This window comes from Aythya marila (genome assembly GCF_965140915.1).
Source record: "Aythya marila genome assembly, chromosome: 14".
Taxonomy (NCBI): Eukaryota; Metazoa; Chordata; class Aves; order Anseriformes; family Anatidae; genus Aythya; species Aythya marila.
Window position 1 is genome coordinate 19,560,470 of NC_139055.1, and position 19,940 is coordinate 19,580,409.

At 50.6% G+C, this 19,940-nt stretch overlaps 1 protein-coding gene across 2 annotated transcripts in view; it reads right to left on the reverse strand.

Annotated features, from left to right (window-relative positions):
- PPP2R2B (protein phosphatase 2 regulatory subunit Bbeta) overlaps nucleotides 1–19,940 on the reverse strand; it is a 91,749-nt gene that overhangs the window by 2,258 nt on the left and 69,551 nt on the right. For both annotated transcript variants that reach the window (XM_082771960.1, XM_082771961.1), the window contains exons 5-8: nucleotides 9,249–9,426; nucleotides 5,806–5,970; nucleotides 970–1,139; nucleotides 735–826 (exon numbers count right to left, since the gene is read on the reverse strand). In XM_082771960.1, the coding sequence (XP_082628086.1) occupies nucleotides 735–826; nucleotides 970–1,139; nucleotides 5,806–5,970; nucleotides 9,249–9,426 (605 nt within the window). The remainder of the gene's footprint in view (nucleotides 1–734; nucleotides 827–969; nucleotides 1,140–5,805; nucleotides 5,971–9,248; nucleotides 9,427–19,940) is intronic.

Genomic DNA, 19,940 nt, shown 5'->3' on the forward strand with positions numbered 1-19,940 from the left:
TCCATCCCTGTCCCCACGCACCCCTGGGCTCCGCTCCGGCCGTGCCGGGCCCCGCTGAGCGCCCGGCCATGGACACCGCACCCCGCGGTCAGCGCCTGCCCCCAGGACGTGCCAGCGCCTCGTGCCGCGTGCCATGCCAACCGGTTTTGGTTCGGCCAGAGGAACCAAGCGTTTACTCGCATCTCCTCAAGTCTTTCCCCTCCTCATCTGAGGGAATATTAATACCAAAGACAATTTTGTTCAGGATAATAACTCATATTGGGATCCCTCAATATGAGGATATTTAGCTGGCCTGAACCAAACGATTTTCACAGTTTTTTAGAGGCAAACTGCCTTGTGACTACAGGCATATTGAATATCCAGAGGTGTAATGAGGTTTAGATTAGATTTTGAATTTGGGCTTCAGGCCAGTTGTGTCTTGCTATTTGCTTTGATGTTACAGAGAAAATATCACAGCGCTCCTGCAAGGTCAGCTGCTCTTGGACATTTTCTGCTGCCTTGGATAGTGTGATTTCTGCACGGGTAGCTCTCAGCCCCAGACTGCTGATATCTGGAGCCAAATACCTTGCCACATCCCCTTGCACCCCACTCCCAAGAGCAGGCTGGGCGCAGGCCCCATGTCCGGCCGCCTCCATGTCGGCAATGGTGACGCAGCGCCGGGGCCGCCAGTGCCAGCACCCAGGAGCAGGGAGGAGCCGCTTGGGGGGGTCCCGCGCAGCCCCGCCGCCCCTCACCTGTCAGAGCCGTTCCACACACACTCGAACTTGTCGAAGATGCAGTCGTTCTCGTACAGCGAGCACAGCTTGCTTCGCAGGTAGTCGTGGACCTGGTGGCAGGGGATGGGTGGTGAGGCCAGGGCCGTGCCTGCCTCCTGAAGCAGTGCGGACGGCAGGACGCTCCCACCCGTCACGGCGTGCGGTCCCCTTGCTGCCAGCCCCGGCTGTGCCGGAGGCAGTGCTCCTCACTCACCTGGTACGTCTCGATGGGCCGGTTCTCCATGTTCAGGTCCCACACTTTGACGGTTAGATAGTCCCTGGTCATGATGTACCTCCCACTGTGGCTGAATTTGACATCGGAGATCGAGGAGATGATCTCAGAAAAGAACGACCGGTTACTTGGGTCTTCAGGCTCCTCAAAAACTGCAGGAGAGGAAGGGACAGGTCCTGACATCAGCGGTCCCTGCGAGACCTGCTGCCCTGCCTGGGATAGCGGGTGGGAGAGCAGCGCCTGCAGCACGGGGACGCAGCTCCCACTGCTGGGCATGGCATAACACAGGCAAACATCCATATTTCACAGACTTCACATGGTGCAATTGAAGCTCCTTTGTTTCTAATGAGTGCAATAAGCAGGAAGGATCATCAGAGACCCATCTATCAACAACACAGTAGAATCCCAAAAGATTTAGAGCTTAGCATGCCTATTCTCTCTAGAAATTAATGTGTAGCATAACCAAAAGTCAATGTAAATATTTTATAGCCACTGCAACCTACAGATTTCATCTGATCGGTCTTGAATAAATAATAGTTTTAACCGTCTGAAGGATATCACTGAAGTTCCAAATTCAATGCATTTTCAAATTCAATTTCAATGTAACATGTATGGCTTAAAAAAATAAACAGAGATGCATCAGCACAGAACTTATGCACTCGGGGGAGCTCTGCCTAGTCTTCTCTTTCCATCTCTACAGACCCCCTTACTACCTCAGCATTAAAGAACATTGCCAGTAAGAAGGAGAAGCTCCTCCTGCTTCATTTCTGTACTGGGAAAACAAAGCAGTTCCCAGCCATGTTAATCCGACTTTTGCCCCAGCACTGACACTGCTACAACAGCCTCTGCTGCATCACCTTTTTGTTCTGACCCACTCATACCTAGAAAAGGAGAGTTTGTGAGGAGCCAGCCTGGCTGCTCCGTGAGCCAGGGATGGGCTCACCTTGCATGCCACACTGAGCACAAACGTTTCCTTGGTTTTATTATCCCCTAGCTGAGCCCTGTGCTACAGATGCCTCAATTCTTGAATATGGTGGAAAGAGTGCCTGAAGTGCCAGTATAAATGATCTGTCTACAAATCAGAAATGGCAGTCCCCGCAGCAGGACCCAGATTTGGCTCTTTTAATCACCAGCAGGAAATCTGCTGATACGTCAGGTTTTTGCTTGATCGTTTGTTTTTAATTAGAGAAGTAACAACAAGAGAAAATAAATATCTTTGGCAGTCTATGGAGAGCATCCAAATTCCATGACTTGTCTTCACTGTAACCATTACAGGTTTTCTCATACCAGGCCAGTTGCTTCATGAGGCTTTTTTAACAGCTGCATCGTTTTTGTCACAGCTGTACGCATGTGAGCTGTCGTCAAGGCTAGAGGTGTTAAATTTATAGTCCATGAGCAAGAGGAAATTATTGCTGATATTGTAGAAGTAAAAAAGTTAAATTGCAGATTTACGAACAAACAATAAAGGCCTCAGAGAATGAGCCCAAGAGCTGGTGGCAGCAGCAAGACGAATGAGCAAGAACAAGAGGGCAGAGCCAGGAACAGGGACGGGAGCTGATTTCTGGCTCCAGGCAGTGCAGCACACTTCTCCTGGCCTGCTGTATTTTCCACAGGCCTCACTGCTCGTCTGCAGTATGAGGCCATGACACCTGCAGCGCTGAGCTACCAGAGCCCAGTAGAGGTTCCAAGGCACCCCCAGCTGTCGATGCCCGAGCACCTGCCCGGGAGCAGCCCTTGGCCAGAGGCACTCTGCTGGGGCAGCCTCAAAGCAAACAGTTTCTTTTCACTCAGCAACTAATTTAACCGCTCATCATTAAATTTAACACCAATTTGAGTACTGTCTTTTCTTTCTCACTTCTTCATTTAAACCCTAATCATGGCAATTAACCACGCATACTGGAAAACTGAAAGCACAGCAAGGCCACACAGGGCACTGGCACCGCGTGCAGCCCCGGTCCCGGCCGTGGGCAGGGTGTCCCCGCAGGGCCGCAGCACCCGGTGGACATGGCTCTGACCCTAACCACCCCTCTGCTAGGGGCAATGAGCAGCCAGGTGGAGGTTTCGATTTAAAATGAAGACAAGAGAATATTGCAAAGGCAAAGAGGTTTCCTGGCTTGCTAAATGAGCTCAGGGTGGCACACGAGGCTTGCTCTTCATCCCCCTGGAGATTTTGCACAATCGGCTAGTTAATTTTTAGCTCGAGGTCTTGCCAGGCTTATTATTCTGTGCAGCAGGACATCATTAGCTGCTGTGTGGGGCTGGGGGAAGGAGATGATTCGTTTCTGGGGGGTGACACCATCAGCTCGGTTCTGCACCAGCTATGTGCCTGCTGCTTCAGTCAAACCCAGCAGACAAGGGGAGCTCGTTTCCACTCCCAGAGCCTCAGTCCTGCACAGGATTAGCTTCACCTATGCAGAGAAGTGAGGTGTCTCACATGAGATCAGAGCTCTGCGCTCTATTTATGCAACTTTTTTCCTCTATAAAATGCTTAGGTGAAAAACTAGGTAAATAGAACTCACTGCTAATAGGAAAGTGGAAGTGAATGTTTTTTCTTTGCTGGAGCCTGAGGTGGAAACCTGACAGTACAGTGGAGCAGAGCTTTCACAGGAAAACCCAGTACTTTCCTGTTTCTCTTGCTTCAAATTAAAAGCCAAAAGCCCACTGATAGTTCACCTAGGCACAAAATTCATCACAATCATAATTGAGGAAAAGCTACGCTGGTGCAAGCAGAGAAGCCAGTTTTGCTTTCTACCAGAAAAATCAACTTTGCAGTCCAGCCTCAGCCCAGAGGCACAGGAACACTGCAACCATGGCCTAAGGGCAGAAATCGCTAGTCTGGTGCCAGTCTCTCCCGAGTAATTCACTTTTCTGCCTCATTCCTCCTGCCTGCAGCGAGGCAGCAGCACCCATTTCTCTCCCTCACAGACAAGGTGCAGATTAATGAAGTGCTCCTGTCCAGGTGCTCTGAGTGCCCACGTGGACAGGCGCAGGCAGGATCAGACCCAGGGTCCCCGTCTGCAGAGCACCGAGGGGCCAGGCAAAGGCTGGCAGCCACCAGGACAGGCAGGGCTGGGGGAGCAGTATTTTGCTGCTCCTCCAAAGGGTTTTGTGTGGCTTTGCTTCTTCTGCCAAGGCAAATTCAGGCTGCTGAGCTCACAGGGAGGGTTTCTGAGGCACTAGTTCTGTGGTCAAGTTGCAGCAAAGGAAAGCCAGAGCTCCGATAAGCGGTGCTGGCAGCTTTCAGCCATCAGCCTGGCACTCAGCTGGGTTGCTGCTGTCCCTCACCCCTCGCAGTGCCCCAGCTGCCACCTCCTGCTGACTGTGCAGGGAGCCGTGCCCGGGCCAAGGCTGATCCCAAGCACAGATGCTCTATCCTGTGTGTGACGCCTAATGGGTTTTTTCCTCCCTTTTTCACATGGCTCTTTAGAACAGAAAGACTTTTGCTAGTATCTCCAGCTGCCCATGAATTCCAACCTCCCTTTTGGCTTCCTGTGGCACTTTGGACAACTTGAGAGGTTTCTTTGTGCACAAACTGCCCATGGAGTTACCCCTGCACCAGACCTTCTTAATATTGTAGCCCACCACTCTTTAAATCCCCGAGGAGCAGACATTTATATGTAGAAAAGGATATTCTCCCATAAGATAGCTACATGGCTGGAGGTAACATATAAAATGTCACAGCTAGCAGGAGCCTCAAATAAAATGGGCAACCAAAATTTAGTAAGAGAAGCACATAAGTAAAAGCTGGCCCCAGGCTGCAAAGTGCATCTACCTAAATAAACATGACTGAGATGTGCAGTGCTATATTTTGCATTTTTATTAAATATTGACAGTTATTAAATATTTCCATTGGAGAATTTGCTTCAAAAAGCCAATGTTGCTTTTCATTTTGAACTGTGATGAACTGTCTCAATTTCAACTCACACATCTGCTGAACTGCAATTGACTGAGGCTGATGCTTCAGAGGGATAGAAGGAAATCAATATGAAAATGTCAAGGGAGAGGTGAAACCGAACTTGTATTCACTGTTGGTTGGTGTGTTCACTGAGGACTAAAAGCACCCAAACAAAGGGAAATACCATGTGAGGGCTTCTGCCACTGATGTGTCAGGAAAAGGCATGTCCTTTGCCCCTTAATTGTACTCTGATTCCTGGCTAGGAGCTGTCACTGTAGGACTGCGAGACACAGTCGCGAAACCCAAGAACAGAAGGGTGTGTTTTGCTCAGTATTTGGGAAAACAACCATTCCGTATTTTCAGATCTCCAGACAATAATGTAAGCTTTCCTCTCTGTCTTCTTTACTTCAGTTTAAAAACAGGTATCAGACTGTAACCACAGCTCAAAAGCCGAACAGCAATAGCTGGTGTGTCATTCCCTACTGCCTCTGCCAGAGGCCTGAATCTGAAATACAGCCAGGTGCTCTCTGGATGTAGATTTCTGGCACTAGGCTTCCGTTAGTTGCACCTGGTTTGTGTGTGTCATTCCTGTAACATCACCGTGTTTTAGATGCTTCAAATCTCATTAATTTCCCCCAAGACATTGGCCATTTTCTGAAGAAAAACTAGTTTTAGCAGGAACCAAAATGCATTTGCTGCTTCACCAGCAGCTGCCTTGTCACGTCTGCCACGGGGGAGGACAAGGAACGGACTCCCTGGCTGCCCTGCTTCCTGTGGATTTTAGGGGGCTTTTTTGCACTGACGCAGGCTGCCTCAGCAACGCTGGGACAGGGGGAGCACAGCCCTGCGTGCCCCGAGCACACAGTGACCATCCCTGCTGATCTCCGCACTCCCTTTTTGGGCCCCGGCCCGGCCGTACTCACACTTGGCGTGGCGGTCACAGAGGGCAGAGGTGCGCATGTCGCACAGCCGGATGGTGCCTTTGCTGCTGCTGTAGACAAAGGTGTTGCAGTGGTGCGGGTGGAACTCAGCGGCAGTGATCACCTCTGTCAGCTCCTCCATGTTGGCCGGCTTGATGTCCACGATGTCTGGCAGGACGAGTCAAGGCTCCAGGCGCCTGCCGCTGACCTCTCCGCACCAGCTTTTTCCATCCCCTGCACAAACCCTGCAATCCCCACAGAACAGCGCTGCTCTGCAGTGTGTCAGCACCACGGCTCCATGGAGCTGATGCAGCCAAACACGCACTGCAGCCGCTCCTGCCTCCTGGCATCCACCCACTGCACGCTGATGTCCCTGCAGGCCTCACCCCGTGGGGATGCTGCCTGCCGACACCTCAGCTTGTGTCCACTCCCAGCCCTGAGCCCATGCTGAGGGCTCCATCCCCCTGCTCCCAGCCCCAGTCGGAGCACTGTGCTCATGGAAAATCCTGTTTGTTCCCGTTATCTGCCTGCATGGAGACTGCTGCTCTTGCCCTGCACGGCCGGGAAGTGCTGACTGTCCTCTCTGTGTGGACAGGCACAAGGCTGGACCCCGATGAATTCACCCTGGCCAGAATAAACAGCTTGTATTGCAGTGTCTGGGCAAAGCGAAAAACCCCACTGAAAGCAACTGAGGGAAGGAAAACAAAACCCAGATGACATCGACAAGCAAAACAACAGACCAGGGTGCCTGGCTGGGGCTGCACAGTTTCTTGGCTCAGTAAGATAATGGCTGAAAGCTGAGCCACAGACCCCATCCCTGGGTCCTGCAGCTGGCCAGGACGGGAGCAGCCTGCGGTGCCGCGGAGGATTCAGATCACAGAATGACAGAATGGCCAAGGCTGGAAGGGACCTCTGAAGACCATCCAGTGCAACCCCCTCACCTACAGCACCTTGCGCAGGATGGCATCCAGGCAGGTTTTGAATATCTCTGGAGAAGGAGGCTACACATACTCTCTGGGCAACCTGTTCCAGTGCTCTGACACTCTCCCAGTAAATAAGTGCCCTCTCATATTGAGCCGAAACCTCCTGTGCTTCAGTTTGTGCCTGTTGCCTCTCATCCTGTCACTGGACACACCTGAAAAGAGTCCAGCTTCATCCTCTTGACACCCTCCCCTCAGAAATCTATGTACATTAATGAGGTCTCCCCTCAGTCTTCTCTTTCCCAGGCTAAACAGCCCCAGTTCTGTCAGCCTGTCCTCATATGACAGGTGCTCCAGTCCTCTGATCATCTTTGTAGCCCTTCACAGCCCAATCCAAACACCCAGCAAGGGGCAATTTACCCACTGTGCAGGGAGCGAGAGAAAAGAAACGGCACCTTTCATCACCCCCTGGAAAGCAAATTAAGGCCATGCTGTTCCTGGCAAGATGAAGACGTGAATTTCTCAGTTGTGCAGGGGTGATGTAGCAAAGTGACTAGAGGAAAATCTCCATCTCCTGTGGAGGAGAGGGCAAGGACGTGTCAGCAAGAGGGGGGCATCCTGCCTGCTACAGGAGGGGCAAGTGAACCTGGTGCTCACTGCATACACTGTGCATTCCTCCTAGCCCACACCGCAGGTCGACAGCAGAGCCTGGATTAGAGCTCAGACTAGACCTGAGCCCAGTGTGTGGCATTACAGGGCAGTAAACTGCCTCTCAAACTGCTTCAGGTCCATCTCTATAAGCACTGGTAAAGCCGGCTGTCGCTGTCATGCCAGGCAGTGCAGGACCGCATTGTGTCACAGTGCCCCTGCGCTCCCACGCAGTTTTGTAGCTGTCCTGCACTCTGATCTGCAATAACCCTTTTACAACAGCCCCGATGCTTTGCTAAGCAAAGGTTTCAAATCACATCGAATTGTGCAGCAGCTGTTTGATGTGCACAAAGTTACAAAAATCCAACCACAGGACTATGTCTTCTCAGCTCTCAGGGGCTGGATTTGGTCCTGACCAGCAAAACCCCAAACCAGCAATGTGCCCTTCCCCACACGGTGCTGCTGTGGTTCTTCTACCCCAGAGCTCACCACAGTGCCCGCAGCCGATGCAGCCTGGCAGGGCTGGGCACAGCTGCACCGGGGACCTCCAGGACAGTGCTGCTGTGCCGGGCAGGGGGGCAGCATGCCAGCGGGACAGGGCATCTGAGTGGACACTGCTCTGGCGATGACTTTCCTCCATCAATTCTTAGCAAGCATTTTGGGTGCTGCACTTCCATCTTGCCCAAAATCCCTCAGGCCATCTAGACTTCCTGAAGTTTTACCCAAATCCTCGCCTTATTCTCCAAAAACCAGCACACACTGCAGCACTGCTCAAACATACGGACTTTGAGCCTCCACCAGCCACATGCCTGTGACTGCTGAAATCCTTTCCAGCTGCCTAAATTTGCCACATGCCCTAGGGATTTCTCAGCAGAAAACACTACATAAATATCACTGATGATTAGTGTCCCATTGTTATTATTTCTGATGCAGCTGTTACAAGGGTGACTGGCACGATCTCATTTGTGTGACTGTGAATGGCGGCCTGTCACCCTGCTGCAGTATATAATGGAAACAGTGCTATTAATATTTCCACTCCTCGTCTCCCCCAAGGCATCTGTCTTCTAAATCACCTGAGGTCTCCCCTCTCTCCCTCCCACCCCCGACTCAGGCCCTGCAGGCAGAATTCGACATGGTGTCACACAGCCTGGGAGATGGCAGGGGTGCTGCCTGCGGCGCTGCACAGTGCAGGGGGGGCTGGTGGGATGGGTGAGCACCCCAAACACAGCCTGGCATCCTGCTCGCAGCAAGGCTGAGCCCTGGCAGAAATGAGGGACATGCCCTGAAAGTCACTCCTGGGAACTGGGTTTGCCAGAGCTGTGCACCAGGACACCGCTTGGTGTGGCAGAGCATCGAGCGCCTGAGCCCCGTGAGCCCATCCCAGGCGGTGCAGCTCCAGTTCCAGCTGGGGCCTGGGCATGAGCCAGGCTGTGCCACCTGCACAGTCACTGTCAGGGCAGATGTGGCAGGAGCTGGACTCTCACAGGTCCCTGCTCCACTGCTCACCTTCACCAGCACCTGTCTCTCCACCCAGCCCCACACCGGTGCTCCATTCTGCTCCCACTCTTAGGTTTCCATCCCACCTGCATGCTCTTCCTGGCAAGAAACCAGGTAGTCAGCAGTAATAAAATGGTAATGAACAGGGTTTGTTATTAGCAGTCTTTCGTAAAGAAAATCGTAATGGGTTAAACCTTTACCTCGATCCTCCCTTTCCTCAGTAAGAAATAAGCTCCACATCATGCCCTCAGCACCAGCCCCATGATTACAAGCCGAGAAGCTGGCAGAGGAGGAGCCCAGGGCCACCACAGGCAGCCCTGGTTGTCACCCAGGGGTCTGCCCGCTGGGTCCATCCCACATGGAGGGGGCACCAAAGGATACTGAAACTCTGATTCGTGATTTCAAAGTTCCACAGGTTTATCCTCAAGTCGTCTGCCGACATGTAGGTCTCGTAGTCGCTGTTGACGGATATGGAGTTGATGTGGTATGTGTGAGCGTTGGCGAACACCCTCCTGGGAGTGGCCTCCACCATCAGGTCCATGGGCCTGAGCACGGGCACCTGCGGGGTGGGAAGCAGAGCATCAGCACGGGGGCACGGAGCTGCGGCTGGCCACGCTGCACCCCACCCTCCTCATAGCACTCTCACCCAAGAAAAACAGTGACTTTGTAAGAACATGAACAGAAGGGAAAGCCAACACAAAAGCCTTTTGTTTCTGGAAAGCTGGTGGTGGTGTGGCTACATTTTGGTGAGGCAGCAAGAGCCAAGTAAACCAGATCTGTTCTGCAGCAACAATTCCTTCTGTGGCCAAAGAACAACAACGTCTTTGTTTTGTCACTCGTAAGTGGAATTTGAAATTCCTGGCGTGTTTCTAAGAGAAGAGTAGTTTTTAAGAGCCAGGTCAGCACAGATTTTTCTTTCAACTTTTCTGGATTTGCTTCACAGTGAAATGACAGAGGTAAGATGTGAGAAGAGATGGAGAAAGTGAATGCACAGGGCAGAGACATAGAGAAATGAAGAAGCAGAGCTTTTAGATTAATAAGCACAACTTATGTAAACATCAGGGGATGGAGAGATGCAGTCAGAAACAGCATATGCAAGGAACAGTGTAAGTAACCACTTCAGACATAATGTTCTTAAGGCAACTTAATGCACTATAAAGGTGTCAGTCTGTGCTCCTCTTTGCCAGTAAGCTATTCCCTCAAGCTACTTCATTACGGTGTGTATTATCTGTGTGCTGCCCAAAGAGATTTCCCATGGCTGCAGAGGTGGGGACAGGAGTGTGACAGCCAGATCAAGTGACACTAGAACATAGGAACTGCCAGCTCAGAGCCTGAGCTTAATGTGATGAGCCTGCTTTCTAATTCAGCCTGACATATTCAATGATGCACCGTTTGCTGTTGAAGGACTTTGCTCAGCCATCTGGGGACATAGGTTCACATTTTGCTCAGAGACTACAGGAAATGAGCTCTCATTAAGACCGTCAGAAACACTATGGTTTTGCAAAGGGAAAGGGCTCAACTGTTACACTGGGCCACTCTGGATGCAAAAACAAATATGGCAAAAGCTTTGGTGTAAGATTTCACTCAGCATGACCACAACGTGCAGACCAACCACGTCTTGTGGTCAGACCCCTGACAATGCCCATCCCCAGAGTAACACTGCAGCCGGGGCTGCGATCCAAAGGAACAACACAAACTGGGGCTGAGCAAGTGCCCTGGTGGTGATCTGCAACTTCCACTGAACCGACGTAATTATCTGCCTGTTTTTTATGCGGCTAGCTACCTGCAAACACATTTTTCTTGAGATAGGAAGCTAAGGTAATCTCTTCAGGCAACAAAATTCTTCCCACCTTACTTCAGAAACACATGCCTGGAAGTTGTTTTCACTGAGTAAAACCCCCCAAAATGAACAAACCTGGCCATATGTGAGTATTTCATTATGTCAAGATTTCTTACCTGCTACAGTTGTGAGAACCTGCACTTAAATATGGAAAACAGCAAGTGTCCGTGCCTCTTTTCAACATGCGCAGTAAGCTTTTGCTTAACTGTACCAACAATGAGTATTTAAACCTGCAATAAGCATTTAAACCTGAAAACACTGAAATTTCAAGGCAGGAGCAGCTGGGAGCACACACTGGTTCAGGGCTTTCATCCCATGACAGCAGACATCTTGCAGCAGAAGGAAACCCAGCAGCTCTCTGGATGGTTACAGACAGAAAAGCACAGCACGAGGGTTTTCCAAGAAAACTCAGGAGCAGGAAATCCAACCCTCTAATTTTGTTCAACATGAAAGTGAAAAGAGCTTCTGCTCTTTCCTTCAGGAAGAGTTAAATCCACAAAAATTGTAACGAGAAGCTGCTAGCAGAAGAATCACAGGTAGAGAAAAATCTTCTGTCTCACCCGTCTTCTGTCCTCTCATTTGCCACCATGGGATTTTTCTCAGCTGCATCCTCCCTAATGCACTGTCTGGTCAGAATTCAAGGGTCTCCAGAAATCTGTCTCCTACCTACCCCGGGACCCCTTCCCACAGGCTGGCAGACACCCCCATTACATTTCTGCTTCACTTACAGCACAGGAAAGGAGACAGTGGTCTAAGGGAAGATCTCCGTGGATTGCTCCACATGCTACTGCGTGACACTGTCCCGGGCCTACACCACAGAAAAGTGGAAGGCAGTGCATGGCCCGGGACCGCAGCATTCGGTGGCTGTTAAGGGAAAGTGCCTAACAAAACAGTGCCAATGTGGTAGCAACTGAGCAACTGAATCATGGGGTTTGGGGGTGGTTTTTTTTTTTTTTTAAGCATGCAGAACCCAAGCTTATATCTGTCTGAACCACTGGCATCGTCATGGCAATCCTGAACAAAAGAGAGAACTCCTAAATGCATCCCTTCCTCAATTACAGAACCAACCTGCAGGGCAGTATCTGGTATTATATATACCCATTATTAAAGGGTAATTCAGTGTAACAAACCGCATCAAGTACATTGAAAGGCTGTCAAATAAAATAAACCACTAATAAATTAAATTACTTTCTCTTTTCTGGAAGGGGGGAATGCCAGTCATTTTTCATTTTAAAAATATATGTCTTAATTTTTCTTTTTCTGCCTTTGAACAGGCACCCCCTGCAAAAAGAGCAGGTCCCACCCAGCCAATACACGAGCCACTATATTCCTCTCTCTTGTCTGACGGAGGCTTCCCCTTTCCACAATTAATGAGGCACTAATCCTCCCTTGAGCTGTAAAACTCATTTTCTTTGTGGCTTGGTGCTGGAGGTGCAGCACAAGCCAAAGGGGCCTGAGTGCCCCGGCCCCTTCCCACCCGCCACCGCTGCATTTCCTCCCACCACATTCAGCCCCTGGTCAGAGATCACGGTGCAGTTAATGAAGTGTGTGCAATTGTTGTCGTTCTGCTTTGTCCCCTGGTCTCATCGGGTTTCCTGCTTCTGTTGCATGTTCTGTCGGCTGGCACCAAATACTGCCTGCTCCCGGGGGAAAAGCCTTGTGGCAGAGCTCTTCCTTGTCGTTCATGGTGCTGTGACAGATGTGGTCTGAAAGCATGCGGAGATCCGGTGCTTCTGAGGAAAACCTCATCCTCTGCCAGAGCTGGCATACAGTGCTCAGTCTTTTCAAAACACGAGTCAATAGACAGGGAAAAAGGCCCAACTTGCAGCTCCCAGTGTCCTGAGGTCACGCTGCCTCTCCCAGACAGCAGCCCCCCTCGTGCCAGGTCCCAACTGTCTCCACTGCTTGGGGCAGGCCCACGGCAGCCCCAGCAAAGCCCTACACTGAGGCTCATGGCTGCTCCTAAAGGGACATCAGAAGAAAACTGAGGCAGGAAACCCTCTGCAGAGGTATGTTCTCACTATACAAGTCTCCACACCTCAGATGGAGAATATTTAGAGGTCCACAAATTCAAAGAGGGTGAAAGCTGCTGCCCTAGCCAAGGGGCTCCACCATCTCCACCAAAGCACTGTTTCCTTGGTGGGAATGTCTCCTCATCAGATGCCGAGATCCAGATTTGACCCAGAGAACTCCCTGCTGAGTGCACAGGACCCGCAGCACGCTGGCCTGGCCGCGCCGTGGCTACAGTGCTGATTTTATTGCGATTTCCACCCTGATCCTCTCCGTGAGCACGACAGCGCCGCTGCCGAGTGTGGTGCTGGCCGACCGGCCGGCAGGGCAGATGCCGTTCATATTCCTCACGCGCGCAGGACAGCCTCTGCCTGTTGCAGCTGAGCTGCAGCAGTGAGGGCAGCCAGCGTCAGCTCCACTCCCCCGGCGCTTTGCTCTGCCACCCTGCGCACTGCGCCAGCCGGCAGGATTTGGCCAAGCAAGATTAGTCACAGCCGAAGCCCAGATTAACCCCAGCCTTAGGTTTATAAGAAGGAAAATGTAATCCCGTTACTGGCAAATCGCTGCAGTGCTGGCTGCTTGGGGGTAAATCCTGCCAGGTACTTAGCCTCCTGTCACAGCTAAGCCCCTCTCAGAATATGCTCCCTGATGTTTATTTTTTACCTCCCAAATGCTCATATTCTGTGCTGTCAGCACCAGGAATAACCGGCCAACGCTATTTGCAAATTAATGTTTTGCAGACAAAATATACATCAAACACCATTTTCATGGCAGACTGACAATTTCATGATCTTCAGGACTTTGTCTTGTTGGACTCTCCCCATGACACGTGAGAAGATTCTTTCCTGTGTGAAGATAAACCTGCTATCTAATTACTAGCCCATGTAGCTGATAGAGCTCCTGGTTTCATCTGTTTTCCCTAGACATTTCTGTCCCTGCTAAGCTTTACCCTAGCACTGTTTCTTCTGTTGCCTGTTACAGAGTGCTTTCCATGCACCAAAATGCCAGCACAGGCTTCCCACCAGCCAAAGACCCCCTTCCTGTTCACGGGTCCCAGCGGTACGGGCTGCCCCAAAGGGACTCAGGTCCCAGCTCAGGGGCAGAAGGGGGAGGACTGGAGTCACTAGGGTCTGCAGCTCGGGGCATGTTCTCTGACATTACTGCAGTCCAAAGTTGCAAAAATTTAATTTCCCTACATTTAGCCTTAAATTTGATGTCTAAAACAAACTGGAGATACTGGGTGCAACTTTTTAATCTCTTTTCTTGTATTTCCCCTTGGGACAAGGTGGGTTCAGTGATGCCACCAACCTCAGAGCTGCAGCATGCCCCCCATCAGGTAAAGCGCAGGAGCCATGCAGAATTTCCACTTTCAAGTTCCTGGTAATGTGTGCATGCCTGACCCCCTTTCCCTCTCCAGCTGTCCAGATGAGATGAGATGAGTCCTCGGACTCTGCTCTCCACCAGCGTGGCCATGGCTGCAGCTCACACAGCGAGGTTTGCATTCATGAGCGTGCTCAGCGCAGCCCAGCCAGCCTGCTGGAAGGAGCCTTGTTCTGCTCAGCTACTGCTGCGCCAGGGAGGCTGCAGGCACGCCAAGGGCTGCAGCACCAGTGCTGGATGGGGACACGGTGTGGGACTGGATCTGTCTGCTTGCTGAGCTCTGCTCACAGGCTGGGCTCACAGCCCCATGCTGAGTTGTCAGCCACCAAGGCACTCCCGAAGATCGCTGCCCATCAGTCCCCACCTTGAGGCCCAGGACAGAAGGCAGCAGGACAGTGGCTTGTGGGCAGAGGCCCCAGCTGTGATGGGAGATGTCCTCATGCCAGGCCAGGAGGAGCCGAGTGCCCTGCAGATCCCACTTGCCCCTGGAGCACCCAGCCGCTCCCCTCCATCATCCACCCACCGTCACTCACACGACCCCACCGCGTGGTCAATCCACCCCAACACCACCTGCCCCAAAAGGGGACCAGTTCAGGAGGAATATTTTGTGCAAGTCTGACAGCATTCATAGCAAACGTCACTTCTTGCGCATCCCAGATTTCCCCTTCTTTGTTTATTTTTATAGTGTCATAGGATTCTTTTCTTGTTTGTAACTGAGAGTCTGTCCCAGTTCCATTATTACATGTCAGGATGACTTTCACCATCTGTACCTAAATTCTGAAATAAGAATTCAAAGAACAAACAGAACATTTTTTTTTTCTGAAGTTAAAAATCCTCAGCTCTTATTCAGACTCCTTAAGAGTTACATTCCCCTTAAAGATGTGACTGTTTACAGTATTATTTTTTAACTTATTTCTCCCACTCAAAAAGGGCCCGTATCAGTCAAATCTCATCTGGCAGTTTACAATTTTCCTACTTTCCCATGGAGAATTATGTAAAAGCACAGTTCTGTTAACAAACACAAATTCAGAGTAATCTAAACCCGCTTGATAATTCTGCCCAGCACATTGTTTCTATAGTACATTTAGACATAGACACCAACAGAACAATTGCTGTGGAAAAAGGGATGAAAAAAGAATCTGAAAGGTCAGTCCTGGTCATCAGCATTCTGAAGCAAGTTTACTAGTATTAAAAGGATGAATAATGAGATTACACCAGAAGAAAGAAAGCACCTAATGACCTAGGAAGAAGGAAGAGTGAGATGGGCACCGACAGCCAGGCTGCTCCCTCTACTCTGCAGGGGCTGGAGGCAGGACCTGTGCTGGTGGCATGACCAGGGGCACTGCAGGAGTGGCCTAAAAGGATATTCTTTAGAAATAGCTTCCAAACAGTACATCGCTGTGTCTTTCACTTGCACGCCTGTGCTGGTGCTGCTGTTGGATATGCTATCTGCACCCAGCTGGGGTGCCAGCGGGACAGGGAGTACACACGGGTTAGCAGTGCACCTCTGGACATTCATGGTCTGTCTGGGCAGCAAGTGCTGTCCCCCTCTGCCTCAGGCATGGACAAAATCCCATTTGAAGGGGAGCTGAAGACTTTTTGATAAAGTTATGCACTGCTGGCGACATCTGCAATGCCTTTATCCCTTTCTTTTGGTATCACACAGAAAATAGAGGCAATGATTCCCATATTGCAAGCCTTCTTGACATGTGGTGCACCTTGGCTTTCCCACTGGCTCAGAAGCTAATCAGAAGCTTATCTCCCTGCATACAGCGATGAGCTGCCTGCCCCTGCAACCTCCCCCACACAACAGAGGACACCGTGTCTTCCCTCAGAGACACAGGGCCCTGGCACTCTGCGTGTTCAGCCAAGGCGACCCTGCAAAGATCACTTGGGAAGCCCCTCCTGAGATGCTGTTCCGCAATCCCACCCTCACAGAGCTAACCCTCTGGGACTTTGCTGGGACTCAGAACAGCAATTGCCCATTTCTGAGGAGGTGGGCACATGCTGCACAGACACCCACCGTCCTCCTGAACAGTAGTGCCAGGGAGCCAGAGGCAGGTGGGGAAGACGTCCCTGCAGTGTTCGGAGTTCAGCTATTAAATATGAAGGCAGCACTAGCAGCACAGACTGCTGCTTTTTATTTATTTATTTACACAAGCAATGTGAAAATCAGACACTCTTTATTATGGAATGAGGCCCAGCAGCTGTTTCACCCCAGACGGTTCCCCCAGTTCTATTCATCAAAGCCCCAGCAAGCCCCCTGCTGAGCACAGCAGCCAGGATGTGCACAGCCGCGCCCCACAGGGAGGGCATGCACACCCCTGCTCCTCTTCACTCTGCCTTGTACCGTGCGGGGATCAAAGCAAACACACTCCCTATTTAAAAAAGATTTAAGCCTTGGATATTATTTGTGTTAATTATTTCCTGCAAACATCCCACAGCGCAGGTACAACTGTATGCAGAGAAGCACTTGGAGAGCTCTCTGAAGCTGTTAATTTAGGCTTCTACACAGCTCAGTGGCCGAAGGGCTACAGCTATTAGACTGGGGACCTATCCAAATAAGCAGAGCTCTTTTAATGACTGCAAAAGCCTTACTTCACACTCTGAGCAGAGTTAAATATTCCTTTTGCATTATGTGGGTTAGAAATTCCTCAGAGAACAATGCTCATCAAGTAAATTTAAACCATTACGATGAATGGGTGAGAGATGATTGCAGCAAGGTGGCTTTAAAACCCTTTTTTGCTTGTCTGTGGTTGAAAATTAAACTGTGGATGGATGCAGCTTTACTCCAAAAATGCGAGTCATCACAGGACAATTAAAGGTCCAACATGCGCCAAGCTGCAGCAAAATCGTTAAATATGTAAATATCTGTCTAAGTAAAATCATCAAAACATTAGCTCGAACCAGAGTTGGCTGAAGGCTCCTCTATTTTCCATCCTTAGGGACAGAAGACATTACAGATGCTGATGCTAATACCTGTAATACCACGCACTTCCATCCTGTTTTACCTCTTCCTATTGCTGCAAAGCAGGAGCTTTGGGGGCCAGGAGCTGCAGAACTGCTGCTCCATACACACCAGAACCAGCACAGGGCCTGCAATGGCACCAGCACATGGCATGAACACAAATTACTTAATGATTTATCTAAAGCCTCACCTTTCTCTCACATACAGTGCAAATGATTCACAATTGAAAAAAAAAAAAAAAAAAAAAAGAAGAAGCCAGAAAACAAGCATAAGTGAGAATAGAAAAAGCCACTGACAGACCTTTCCCACCAAGGAGTCTGGTGTGGGGTCAGGAAGGCTGCAGCAGGGCTGGGAGGAGGGTGCCTTGGCCACAAAGCCCCGTACCACGCTGCCCGGGGCTGGACCTGGCACCAGCCACACCTCAGCACTCCTGCTCCTCCTTGGGGACACCGCTCCACGTGCAGGCAGTGGCAGGTGGGCTGGAGCTGTGATTTAAGGTTGAAGGCCTGCAAAGGATGCCCAGACTGATCTCTGGTTCCCCCGCAGCCCTGCGGTCGCCAAATCAAATGCCAGGATGTGGTCAAATGCAATCAGCTAACGCCAACAATCAATAGCACAGATGAGTATGACAATTATTTATTTTCATAACTGTCACCTGCCAAGGCATCGTTACCCTCGCCTGGCCGATTGAGCGGCTCCCAGCCTGTGGGGCAGCGAGTGCAGAGGCGCCAGGAGCGGCTCCAGCAGTGATGGCCCTGACACGGGGCCAGCCCCATGTGCCCACACCCCCCGTGACACAGCCCTGCTCGGGGCTGGCTGCTCCCGTTATGCCACTAACCCATGCCAGAAAGGTGGCAGAAGCAGCAGCAGGACAGCTTCAAGACCCTCCGAGTGACACCAGAGCATCAACAGCTGCCTTGTGCAGGTAGAAGAGCGGCTGCATGCAGACGAGGGCCCTGTGCCGGCCGCGGGCTGTGCTCCGCAGGCTGTGCTCCCCACACGCTGCGGCCAGCTGGAAGGGAGCCCAGCAGCGGCCCGCAGAGACAGAGCCCTGGCCCCTGGCACGTGGTGGGCCACGGGCACGGGAGGCGAGGCAAACATCTGGGGTGCACGGGGCACTACGAAGATGATGCTGAGGGCCAGCCCAAAATATAAATCCTTGATCTACACCAAAATACGTCTGTTTGCTATTCAGGCCAGTAAGCATTCTGGATATTCAGCCTTTAAGAAAAGTCAAGGAAACTTTCATAATGTTTTTTCAAAAGGTTTAGAGGTTTCATTTCAAAATGTCAAAACTCAATGTTTCTATAATGAAATATTTCACTTAAGATGTTACATTGATGTTGTGTCAATTTTAAAGCAGTTTGTGCAGGAAAGAAAAGAAACAAGCATCACCTTTACCCTGAACTCGGGCTGCTCTGCTTCCCCCAGAAATTCAGTGTTCTTAAAGGATACATTAGAAATAAAAATAAATCAATATTAAAAAAAAGTAGCTTGTGAGAATGTTGGCCTGTCATTTTTCATTTTGAATTGTTTCCAATGGGCTGTTTTGGGTGCTCAGGAGACCCTGGGCATGGGGACAAGGGGAGGCACCAGCACCGATACCAGCACCCACCAGTGCCCACTGCAGAGCTCAGCACAGGCGCCAAGACCACAGACCCAGGAGGAAGTAGGACCTGCACTTTCTCTGTAAGCCCAGGGCTTTTCAATGCATGTAGACAGAGGAAAAAAGCAGTAACCACAGTAAAACCCCTTAACACTTGCTGTCTTTTTACAATCCACCTCCCATCCCGCTCAGCGTTGGTAACTACAGCACCAGCATCCAGATCCCAAGTGAAGTCCTCCAGCAGGCTGTCTGGGTGAAAGTGTATTAATCTGGAAATGCTGCCTGAAGCATGACAGCAGATTCATATATACATGAAATATACGGTTTTCCTGCTCTGTAAGGAAAAATGCCTGCTGGCCCCAGGAGCAACTCAGTACGGAGGCGAGAATTAACTAGCTGTCTGGGGTTCTCAAAGGCTTAATCTGCAATGAAACTGAAAGCTATAAAAGTGAGCCAAGGGTAATCATACCAACAATTTTATATATATATAAATACAAAACCTGAGTACTTAAAATGCAAATTCTGACAGGATATTAATAAATGACAAGCTAGTATGGCCTGATTAATGCCGTGACAAAAATACTGAATATTTGGAATTTCTACACCCACAGGTTAAAGGAGCAATTTTCTGTTTCTGCCCTGAATATCAAGCAGAGGGGGGCGAGGCTTCTCCCAGCTGTCAGAGGGGCACCTGCTCATGACAGGGCTGCTCCTGCAGGGCACGGGGCTACGGGGTCTCTGTGCTGCCTGGACCTGAGCAGCTGGAGCTACCGGAGCACAGGCAAGCTCTGATTGAATTAACAGGCCACGCACTGCCTCCGGCCAGAGTTGGCTCTTTATATGCAAATTAAAGATCAGAAGCAGACACAGCACGGCAGCACTGGGAGGAAGAGCAAATTTACTGGCATGCTGCTCTCCAGGTGCAATCATCTCCCAAGGCCCAGAGTGCACAGCAAGCCCAGAAGATGAGAACTGCAGCATTGCTGTGCCTTCCCTCTCCAGAGCTCCCAAACATGGGAGCACTCCCAGGGTGCAGGGATGGCTGGTTTAATGGGTTTTGTGCATGCATCTCCCTTGCAGTAAATGGAAAACGTAGCCTTGGGTGTTTAGGAGGCCAGTTTTAATCTACATAGGTTGGCAGGAAAATGAAAAGCGACTGAAACAGCAGCCAGCACCCCTGCCCTCAGAGACCAATCCCACCAAGGCAGCGTGGTGTGACTGGTACCGCTGTACACTGTAGCATTGGCAGTCATATTTTTCCAAGCCCAT